The sequence below is a fragment of the Haliotis asinina genome, chromosome 1, assembly GCF_037392515.1.
Source record: "Haliotis asinina isolate JCU_RB_2024 chromosome 1, JCU_Hal_asi_v2, whole genome shotgun sequence".
In the NCBI taxonomy this organism is placed as follows: Eukaryota; Metazoa; Mollusca; class Gastropoda; order Lepetellida; family Haliotidae; genus Haliotis; species Haliotis asinina.
In genome coordinates, this window is record NC_090280.1 from 98,557,622 (window position 1) to 98,570,235 (window position 12,614).

Genomic DNA, 12,614 nt, shown 5'->3' on the forward strand with positions numbered 1-12,614 from the left:
AATTGTCACGATGATCCCCTTTCCCTCTGGCAACTCGTCAAAAGGGATGTAAAGTAAACTTTAAAATATCATTTCTGTCACCATTCTTCACTCAGTTACCTTGAGCATGCTGAACCTAAGTCAAACTAGCCGTAATTTTATTCCATTATTTGCAATGTCTGAATCTGCAGATCCACATTTCAACACCTCTAATAATAAGAAAAGCAAGATTTATGGACATCAACGTCTTTATTGTGAATAAAACGACGTTTCGGAGCGTATGCTTGCTCCTTCATCAGGTGAATAGTAGGCAGTACCAAGTGGGTATGTATACATACATGAGGCAATCACTTTGGGGCTGTCTCATTGACTTGATTATCTCAGGTAAGAAACATCACTCTCCTGTACTTTACTAATTCTTAACTATATGACATAACGCCATGCTCAACGGAACACTATACCAAACGCTACCTTAACTATATGCTAAACTCTACCGGGACTGTATACTAAATACTACCTAAAACTACACACTAAACCCTATGTACTAAGTATTACCTTACCTATATACTAAACGATATCTTAAAAATATACTCAACATTACCCTAACTACACACTGAACCCAAACACTACCTTAACTACTATTTTGTGATGAAGGAGCAAGCATACGCTCCGAAACGTCGTGTTATTCACAATAAAGAAGTTGACATCCATACATCTTGCTTTTCTTATGCATTCCGCCTCTAAATGCCCTTCAAAGATTAACGACCCGTAAAGATCCGGGGTAGAACAGGCCTTCAGCAACCCAAGCTTGCCATAAGAGGCGACTATGCTTGTCGTAAGAGGCGACTATGCTTGTCGTAAGAGGCGACTATGCTTGTCGTAAGAGGCGACTATGCTTGCCATAAGAGGCGACTATGCTTGTCGTAAGAGGCGACTATGCTTGCCATAAGAGGCGACTATGCTTGTCGTAAGAGGCGACTTATAGGATCAGGTGGTCACCCTCGCTTACTTTGTTGACACGTGTCATTGGTTCCCAATTGTGTAGATGGATGCTCATGCTGTTGATCACTGGATTGTCTGGTCCAGACTATTTATACACCGCCGCCATATTGCTGGAATATTGCTGAGTACGGCGTAAAACTGAACTCACTCACTCACCCACACAAAGGTTTAACCTCTAATATACTGCAATAGAAACGCAAGTTTCAAAAAGTGAAACCACATATAAGTAAGCGTTCATGTTTATGCCTTCTATTTAAAAAATCCACAGAGTGGCGTTTCTTATGCTGTTCAGTATATAATCAAATGTTATTGTGACGAACAACAAACAGAGTAAGAGTTAAACTTTTACTGTCGCGAATGAAAGGTTATTACATGGAATGACACTTGTTTCGAGGTATGGTCACGATAAATAATTCGTAAGACAGCTTGCACGGCATATGCAAATGTGCCACAATACAAGAGGGCATCATGGTAAGTTCATAGCGTGTGTGTCCACCTTGTGCACTGATGCAGGTTTGGTACATTCGCTTCATTAAGGCCACTAAGAGCCGTTTAAAGTACCGGAGAAGATCATTCAATATTCGAGGAGAGATTTCGCAGAATTCCTGCAGCGTTGCTATTGTACTAGATTTCGGGCAATATCGCAAACCACTCTCCCTGTCGAGACGTGTTCAATGGGACACAAATCGTGGGATATAGCACATTGTTCTGATTAGGACTCTGTTGTACAATTCGAACAGCTTGTGGTCTGGCGTTATCGCGTTGAAACATATGAGCCATTTACAAAAACGGTAAAGTAATCATTTGCATTAAGGTCCTCTCAAACACAGTCACTGGCGTCGGCGACTGTCTTTTCATCTCACACAATAACGCCTCCATCTATGAAACGTTCCCAGTCAAGATCGCATGACGTGGTGTAACGTTCACTTGTGCGTTATATCATCGATTAAGATGAGTTTTATCCACTCAAGTGCTCCCCATCACAAGCGTTTCTGCACCACTGGAGACGTCGACGTCGATGTTCTGGCGTCAGGAATAGCCGTCGGGCTTGTCGTCTTGCACGGACGTCGAAGAGGCGTAGGCGTCCTTGAACTCTTTTCACAAATATTATTACACCGGGTGTGGTAACAAACGCTAAGGGTTGCTGGAGGGAACCTGTGACGAAAGGGCGTCGTCCTTTTCAACATAAAACGAGTTGTAATTGTGGTTACACCTTTCAGTAAAGTACAGACATGCCATTTGGAAACTTGTGTACACAAATCAGAGGGGTACAGAAAGTCCGTGTCTGGACAACCAGCTTCAAGATTTTCGTAGAAGCCGTGGTAGCTGAGTGGCGATAAGGTGACTGACTCTGAGAGTGTGAGTTCGACAATCGTCTGACAAGGCATGAAAGTTAGTCATTTGTAAATATCAAATCGCCACTATAATTTCAGACATCTGCATGAAGAATGAACACTGTTCAACAAGCAGTCATGTGACTTAATGGCCCATATATCTATGCGTAGTAGTACGAAATATACAAAGGGGGTTGAAAATTATATAGGGATGTTTTGGGTGTTGCTGTTAAGACACACTTTGAAAAGTACACACATACATCAGCATTTTCTGTGTACGTTTATTCATAAGTAATATCAGAGAGCCTATATAGAGGGGGAGAAGAAACTCCCAGAAAGCCGCTGAACGTGTATCTCGGGTCGTTACGTGACCAGTGTAGCCAATATGGTGGCAGCGTAGTATGTAAGATTGAGCCCGGGTTATTTTCAACAGCTGATTAAGTTCGCTGATTGTTGTGACAACTGAAATCCTACATGTGGAAGATAGGTTAACTATTTTGTCACTTCAGTTTAAGTCAAATAATTGGTATTAGTGTCCGTATTAGGACAGTGAACGTAGATTTGTAGTAAAGTTTCAAGTCGGTATGTTATAGCTCACTGACTTTTATTCTCGATTCACCGCGAAGATAGACTAAAATGTGCCGATAAAAACTTCTTTCACACATTCGTTTAAGTTTTAGAAGGAAAACATACCTTTAGTTGAAAGGTAGTTACAAGTAATAGTGACAGTTTTATGACTTAAAAAATTGTTAGGGTGTAATTGAGGTGTGTGGAAAATATGACATTTCGCCGATCTGTACTGATCCGCCATTGAAATGCTACGCGCCATTGTTTGAGTGTTTCAAGTTATTTCTTCAAAAACATCTTTCACATACACCTGTAACTCATGTGAGGGAAATATACTATCGAGTGAAATGTGTTTGCAAGTAACATTGATAGTTTCATAATTCGCCGTTGATGCTTATGGGTTAAAGTTCCGTAAGTTCTTTCTTTCTTGTTGATCGTACTATTTGACAAAACTGGAAAGGTGTTTTAGAACGCTTTGTGACAGTTTTACACTTTATTTGTGATCGCAGTGTGACAGTGTCAGTTAACATTTTGTTAATGTACATTCCATTCCCTATATGCCACAAGATATCTGAATTAATTATTAATGTAAACAAAAATGTCTCAAAGTACAGACAGCTGATGTTAACACGTGTTCTAAGATGCTTCGGCGAAAGATCAAAGGCGCCGACAATACTTTATCAAACGATAATGTTCACTTTTTGCATTATGTCACAATGTGTTGACGTCACTGCGCCATTCCAGTCTGTCCCCTCGTAATCGAATTTTTTTGCATTACGTCACAATGTAACCGACGTCACGATGGATGTCAGCTGTCATCGCCTGGTACAGCCTTCCACAGTAAACTGCTTCGTCGCATCCCTTTTCTTGGTTTGCAGTTGCACCACACAGCCAATATCACTGTGGAAACATTACGTTTATGTTTTCCGACGGATAAAATGTCTCATAGTTCGACTCAAAATCTTACAGAGACACGGTAACGTTGGCAATGTTTACATTCCCACAATGCAATCCTGGAATGTCGCTTGATTTGTCAGCTTCCTCTGAATGTACTGATCTAAACTTTCGTTGGTAGTAGAAATGAGGCGGTCATATTGCCTTGTACGGTTTAAGAGAATCGCGGATGTAATTAAAATGATCTAGAGAAGATATTTAACCCTAACATAAACCATCACCAAACTGTTCATCATTTGTTTTTCAAGTAGCCTTTGTCTCAACGTAGGAGACTGACACGTCAAAAGAACAGCGCGTCAGTTAGCCCTGTGCGAGGATTCGTAATTTAGGTCACAAACACGTCGTTTGTTTCCTGCCATAGATTAATCGAAATTAGGCTTAGAAGTTATTGAATACGGCATCTTAGAAAAGAAATACAGTTCGCTCTACCACCATGTATAGTGTAATAAAGCACACTTTCGCCCTGAACTATTATAACGTTAAAGCACGAGGACGCTGAACTATTATAACGTTGAAGCACGAGGACGCTGAACTATTATAACGTTAAAGCACGGGGACGCTGAACTTGCGTTCTCGTGCTTTAACGTTATAATAGTTCAGGGCGAAAGTGTGCTTTATTACACTATACATGGTGGTAGAGCGAACTGTATTTCTTAATTCTTGCGATACTTTTGCGTTCTTTAACATGTTTTGGTGGGGAGAGGCCGCGGTGTATCATTTATTCTTTCGTTCATTCACACATGTACTTCTTTCTTTTATTCTTTTTCTGTATTTCTTTCATTCATTCACACAATTCTTGCTCTTAATTCTTACTATAATTCATTCATTCATTCATTCATTGTAAAATTCCGACTAATACAATAAACTGGCCGAAGTTCTGTTAAACAACTGAAGTTGCGCTGGGAACGAGCCAAGTCACTGTGTGCAAACGAGTGATCTATCCCTGTTGTAACGTACCCCTCGTAATATTAATATTACAATTTCACGTTGTCTTAATTCTCGCGAAGCGTGTTGGCAACCCAATATTTTAGTACCGCATCTTTCACCTGATGCTATTCAAGGGGGGTCACTCTAAACGGATTTTGACTGAAACAGAACTGTGGGCGACAGCAATATATATAGATCATTATGTTGTGCAATCCAAATGTGTTCACATTACTGAAATGTCGTTAGATAGCTTTGTCACAAGGACAACAAGGAAAAGGCCGTTGAATTATGACAGCCATGAATGTATCGAAGACATTGAAAACAAGAAGAGAAAATACGATACGCTCGAAGGTGGTGTTGTATTAGTCAACGATAGCTATGTATCTGAACAAGACTCAAAAATATCTTACACCAGTCTAACTGTTGAATCTGAATATTCCAACACATCTGATGTTACAGACTTTGAACAGACACATGGAGCTAAAGACGATGTAGATGTAAATCGCCGTGAAATCGCAGACAGTGGTGAAGCCGACGTCGACGCACAGTCGAAGCTGTCCACGAAATTGGTCCCGAAATCGGATCCGAAATGGCAAAGAATCACGCGCAACAATTTAGACTGTGACTACCTGCAACTGTATTCTCGAAGTGAGGCGGATGAGTTACTAGCGGAATGCGAGAGGGTGATTGAATATAACTCGGGACATCTTGCAAGGGTGCAGATTTTTGGCAAGTGGCATGACATTCCAAGAAAACAGGTATAGAATATAAAAAAAAATACTAATAGAATGCTATAGGAGAGATACACCTCGTCCCCATCTTCACTGGTGATGCTTGTTTGTTTGTTCTGATATCATACTCAGCATTGTTCCAGTTACATGGTGGCACTCTGTAAATAAGCGAGTGTGGACCAGACAATCCAGTGATCATCATAATCATCCATCAACTCTTGTTGACAGTCGAATAGGGTATGCACAATTCATTTAAACTAGAGCATGTTTTTATAATGCCCATGCATAGTTATATTTCTTTTTGTCAAAATCGGTTTCACAATCAGATGTGATAATTGGCATCATTACATATTAGTCTTTAACTTTGTAGCGTTTTCAAATCTGGACTAGTGAAACTTCTCTTGAATAAGCCAAACCTTAACTACAGACCTGTACCCAACCTCACGTATGTTGCTAAACTCATTGAGCAGTGACTGTGAGGACGTCAGAACATCTCCAGCAACATGACTTGTATGACCATCTTCAGTCAGCCTATTGTGCTCACCACTTCACTGAGACTGCTCTTGTTAAAGTCCTGAATGATCTATGACTTGGTTTTGACAACAGCAATGTTGGAATCTTCACACTTCTCGATTTAAGTTCGGCTTTTGATACAGTTGATCATGGCATGGTCATTCATCGTCTCAGGCGTGATTTTCATATTGATGGCACCCGTTTCTGTTGGTTCAAGTCTTGCCTAACCTCCTGCTGTCAGACTATGCTCATAGATGGACACAACTCGGCCCCAGTCCATCTCAGACATTGTGTAACACAGGGGGCAGTCCTAGGGTCGGTCCTATTCACTTTGTGTATCTTAAGGAGTTTGGACATGTTATTGCCAAACACAACATAAATCGTCATCAGTACGCATATGATGCACAGCTATACAAATGTTTTCCTGCAGACCATGAACAGTCATGTAGCTCACTGACAGACATAAGTCAATGCAGTGATGACTTTTAATCTCGCATGACCCATAACAAACTCAACAGCAACCAGCCAGAGTGCATTCTCCTTGGTCCAGAGAATACGAGGTTCAAGTGTGGTGTCAGCTGATATTTGACAATTCCAATCCCTACTTTACTGGGGCCCATTTCACAAAACTCTGCAAAGCCTAAGATCTCGTAAGTTTTCTCATGGCATTTGTACTTCTTATGCTGTAACATAGGAGGTACAAACACGAGAAAAGTTACAAGATCTTAGACTTATTGGTGAAAGGTGACCTTGATCAAGTCAAAGACCTAGGTGTGTTCCTAGATTCAAACTTCTGATTCTGGTGTATCTCATTGTGTCAAAACTTGTTTAATGTCACACTGCAACACTTGAAAAGATTCACCAAAAACTTATAGTAGAATGTGCAAAATCTCTTGTATTTTCACTTGTTAAATAAGTAAACTTGACAACTGCAGTAACTGTTTACTGGCTGGTGCATCAAAGACCCAATTAGCCAAGCTGCACAAGAGTGCAAGACATCACCGTTCACATCATGGCTTGCCCTGGAAAATATGAACACATTACTCTTGTACTGGACACTCTCCACTGGTTTCCAGTCAAGTTCTGGATCCAGTTTGAACTCTTATGCCTTGTTTTCCGCTGTCTCACTGGAACTTCACCTGTTCAATCTTGTAACCGTGCACACGCCTTCCGATTTCTCCTTTCATGGGATAAGAACTTGGTTGTTGTTCCCAAAATATGGAATCAGGTCATATGTCCATGCAGAATCTATGGCCTGGGACACAGCCTCAGGGACTATGGTGACTTTAATTCTATAAAATCCATACTAAAAACATGCATGTTCAAGAGGGTCTTTGAACTGTAGATCTTTAACCTCATCTTTGATGTGCTTCGAGTATGCTTTAGAATAGATATATGCACTTAACAAATATGCTATTATTGTTATTTGTGGGTGATGTTTTTTAATTGGGCAAATTTACCTAATTTGATAACTTGATTGAAAAACATGTTCTAATAATAACTTGTAGCAATGACAACAGAAACTGAAACTCAAAAACTCCCAAGAAGAGAATGAATGAATGAGTTGAATTTTATGCAGTCTACATCAGCTTGGTCTCAGTATTATTCATGATAATGCTGTACTGAGCAGTGTAACAAGTAGTACTGAGCCTAAGTTTTATGCCACTTTTAGCAACATTCCAGCAATATCACACCAGAAATGGGCTTCATGCTTTTTGTCCATGTAGGAATTCAAACCCAGTTCTTCAGTGTGACCAACACTGTAACCATTAGGTTACCCCACTGCCCCAAATAAATGAAGGAAGGAATGAAGAAAGGAAGGAATGACATTGTTTCTAAATCTGCAATGAATTTTTCAGGTTGCCCATGGTGATGCTGGCCTGACTTACTCCTTTTCTGGCAACACTGTCCACGCCAGGCCGTGGCTTCCCCTGCTGGACACCATCAGAAACAAGATCTCAAGCATCACTGGGAAGGAGTTCAACTTCGTCCTCATCAACAGGTTCATATTTGGTTGGCACTAATTCAGTCTACACATAACAACACATAGGTTTCATGGAGTCCAAGGGCTGTATGGTAAAACTGACCGCACTGTTTTGGAAAAAAGTCTCAGAGGACTAGTTTTAAATGAAAATGTCAGAATATGTCACCATGTCTCCAAATGATTTAGATACATGTTAACGTAATAACACATGTACAGTTGTATATACTTAGTATGGCATGACAGAAAGGGTGGTTGGAAGCACAGACCAGTGACTACCAGAATCTTTATAAAGGGTTTGCTCAACTTTGGGAAAATTACTTTTTAACTATTGCTCTAGTTATCAGTGTATGAAATAGTTCTGCCCAGTGGCCTGCTGCTTGCTAGTTACATGACGGGCTTGCAGCTTTATTATATAACTGGCCCTGTGTGCCAAAACATTTTCCAAGGGTATAAGTATTTGACCATGTAGATGATGTCCTGTATAGTTCATGATCAGTCAAACTCTAACTTCCACAGATCAGCCTACCCATTTATTGAACACTAAATGTGACTGGTCTAGAGAATGCTTTCAGCCATTGAATAATGTGGTTCTTTTCTGATGGCAGTGACAATAAATGAATTAACAGTGACCACCATGTCATGGTTTAATTAAATCTGCTTTTGCACATGTTAAAGTTTACCTCACTACAAGTAATTCATTAATTACCTTCTTTTAACACCACATCTCAATGTAATACAGGGCTGGTTACATGTTAACAGGGTTGGCAACATTTTTTAAGTATCAGCCCTATGGGCTTCCGGTCTTTTTTGTAGGCGTTTCACACACTGCAGTTGTGTCATCGGTCTGTAAGTCATAGAGTCTGGGCCAGACATTCCAGTGATTGACAGCACAAACATCATTCACTGCCAATTTGTCTGGCACATTTAAATAATTTGCATGCATCTGAAGAAGGGCTATTGAAAAATAGGGAGGCATGTCGTGCAGAGGTCAAGGTCATCATTGATATTATTTTCACTTTTACTTGCAAATGAGAAATATGAAAATGCTGATTATGAGGCTACGGTGAAGGTCACTGAACCATGGGATTCCTCCAACATCAAGCTGACAGATGTCAATAGACCGAACAATACTGTCAAACACAAGAATGTATCACTCACTCACAAACCACCATTTTCCTTGCCAGATATAAGGATGGATGTGACCATATCGGGGAGCATAAGGATGACGAGAAGGACCTGGTCAAGGGACACCCAATTGCATCACTGTCTCTGGGACAACCTCGAGACTTTGTGTTCAAGCACCAGGATGCTCGTGGTAAGAATGCATCACGTAAAATCAACCCAGTGAAGATTGAGCTTCAGCATGGTTCTCTTCTGATGATGAACCACCCTACAAACAGCTTCTGGTACCACACCCTTCCTCAGAGGAAAAAACTCTCAGGAGTAAGGGTCAACATGACCTTCAGGAAGATGGTGTTGAGACCAAAGACAGAGAAGAAATGATCTTGTGTCAGGAATTTCCGTAACAGCCATCACGACAACCATTTTTAAATTAAAAAAAATCAGAGATTATTTAATTCAGTGGTGACACATTTTCTCAAAATGTTTTCTACATACTGATGTTATCTGATAATGATTTGAAAATTGGTGGGGTTTTTTTTAAAAAAAAACAAACAACTCATTGTTATACCCTGGACCTAAAAAGGTTGTGAGTATATAGTTACACCAAGGAATAATATCCGTCCAAAGACAATTTGGCTCAAACAGTAAAGTGAAAACTATTGTGATTACACAGTACCATTCAGAAAGTGGTAAAATGTAACATGTCATATTTGGGCTTGCACTTTCTTTGTAAAGTACAACTTCTAGTATCTTCTTGGTTGAGTCCCATCCATGATTTGAACCTGCACCCTAAGAGTCAGGCAAGTCATCGCCAGCACACAGAGTGGCAGTGGAAGTCATGGTGTCTGAGCAGGTAAGACGGCTGACTTTGTGTGCTGGCCATGAGGTTCCTGACTGAGCGTGCGGGTTCAAATATCCTGGATGGATTCAACTAAAAATGTACATGAAAAGTATTAGTTTGATTGTTTTCAAATATGGGGACCTGCAGCACAAAATCCTATTCTGATATTTAAATATTTTTCAAAATTTAGGGCCATTCAAAACTTGAAACTTGAAATAGTTTTTTCAACCAGTAACTTGAAACTTTTTTCTTAAAAAAAAATTGAACTGATTTAGTTTTCAAATCTAAGGATCACCCTCCATGACCAGAGGAGAGTTGCAGGTCAAAGTTACATTTTGATACATGTATTTTACTATGCTCAACATAGTCAAAATCTTTGCCCCATGTCTTAGGGACTGTTCATTATTTATGGCTAGGGGGTGTGATGATTTTTATGGAGTTGCATGTACAATGTGAATGACCCCTCCTGAAATTACTTTACAAAGTAAGTAACTACCTCCCAACTCTTTGTCATGTACAAAATCAATGACCCACCCACCCCTAGAACATGTGTACAAAATTGATGACCTCACCACTCCATCCCCAAGAAAATGAGTGACCACCCTTTAAAATCTTCATCATCACCACCCCTTCAGCAATACATTGTGAATGCTTCTGTAGTGCATACATTGTGAAATGGGCAAAAGCTATCTCTACTGAAGCAAATGGGTTGCGCAACATAGAGAAAATGACCAGGGTCCCAATCCACAAAGTGTTCAAATGCGCAAGTCTATGAACAACCAGAGCTATGACAGGATGTAACTTTGTGAGTGAGTTAAATTTTACGCTGCACTCAGCAGTATTACAGCTATATGGCGGCGATCTGTAAATAATTGAGTCTGGACCAGACAATCCATTGATCAACAACATGAGCATCGATCTGTGCAATTGGGAACTGATGACATGTGCCAACCAAGTCACCATCACTGATGGTGTATCAGATCGTTTTTCGCCTCCATTCCTCAAGACAGTTGGACAGCTGGTACCATAGATCAGTTAGTTTTGAAAGATTTGGCACCTGTCACTACTAAACAGACACACAAAAAAAACTGTGATGCTTTCCTAGTGGAGGATAGTGAGAAAACTGCTCTACACCAATCTTTGTGACACCATTTTGTATATACCTCAGGATTTTGAAAGTACACCTTGGTAAGATTTCGGCCACAGGTAAAGGCAGCTCTGAACATTTATTAATAAGGTTTTGTCTGAAATATATACTATTTATTTATAAATTCATTGTAGATATGCACCTTTTAATAAAAATCTTCAATGATATTGTTGTGTTCTTTGATAAGGTAAAATGTGTTTTAACGGTTTTGGAGATTATTTGTGTGTGTGCTTATGAATGCATGTACTTGCACATCCTGACTAAAGTCGGTGCCAGCTCAGTGAGTTACTAAACCAGAGCTTCACATGAACACCCCACACATAGTATACTGACTGCAGGAAAATAAGAACCAACTCTGACAAAGATGGTAATGGAACCACTCTACCTGGTCTTAAGCAGTCTTTCAAGTTCAAGTAGCTAAAACCAGTCCTGCACAAAGGACACAATCTGAAGTGCCACTTAACACAATGAACTGCTAGTTTCTTACTGCAGTGCTGTCAGACTGGGTTAAACAGCATTTAATAAAGTTATACAACATCATGGTTGTGTCTAGTGTATCATCTTTCACAAAACTTCATGACAGTAAGTTATCAATGGCATGCAGTGACACGTGTCAACTATATTTAGTTGCTTATTATGACAAGCATCGGTCACTGAAGACCAATTCTTACCAAGATTGTCACAGGTACTTCATGGCTAGAGGATCCTTACAGTTAAAGGAGACTTCACCCCTTTTGTACATGTCAAAGTGTCCCAGAGATACGATAACCATAGCAAAAGGGTCTGAATTAATAGAATCAGTTGTGAGCATAAAATGAGAAAATGCAATACTGAAATACCTTCTGGGATTGGGATAGAGAACTTTGGCTATGGACCATTTTCAGGAATACACTGTATTAGCCATTTTCTGAATTTGGAATGGGCCACTGCCTTTGTATTAATAGAAAACTTCAAAACTTTAATGGGCCCTTATTTATTCTAATGTGTAAAATGGCTCATGAGCCCCTGCCTTTCCCAATCCCTGTACCTCTAATTTTCAGGAAGTTAGGACATCCAAAGTTTGGTCAAAGTAAAACTTTTCTCATCTGAATCAAGTGCCTTCCATTTACACCTTATATCTCTGTAACCATGCTAATGTAACTATAGGTTTGGAGAGAAATGTTAATCCTCACAGATATCCACTTGTCCAAGACTGATTTTGGATGTTGGCATTATTAATGGCAATATTTAGGGCTCAGCATGAAGCTAGGTTACCCGTGAAGAATGGGTTAAAATTGGTCTTCAGCAACTCATGCTTGTTGTAAAATGTGACTAATGGGATTGAGTAGTCAGGCTCGCTCACTTGGTTGACATGTGTCATCGTATTCTAATTGCATATGATTTTAATCACTGGATTGTCTGGTCCAGACTTGATTATATGCAGACTGTCACGACATAGCTGGAATATTGCGGAGTGTGGCATTAAACAACAAACCAACCCTACCAACCATGAAAATACAGGAATTCAGCTACT

The 12,614-nt window shown here is 39.9% G+C and overlaps 1 protein-coding gene across 1 annotated transcript; it reads left to right on the forward strand.

Moving 5' to 3' along the window:
- Positions 1-317: 317 nt before the first annotated feature.
- Positions 318-11,268, forward strand: LOC137256430 (DNA oxidative demethylase ALKBH2-like). The gene is made up of 4 exons (XM_067794275.1): positions 318-363; positions 5,223-5,521; positions 7,867-8,009; positions 9,176-11,268. The coding sequence occupies exons 1-4, from the start codon at positions 318-320 to the stop codon at positions 9,492-9,494; spliced, it is 807 nt and encodes a 268-aa protein (XP_067650376.1). The 3' UTR covers positions 9,495-11,268.
- Positions 11,269-12,614: the final 1,346 nt, after the last annotated feature.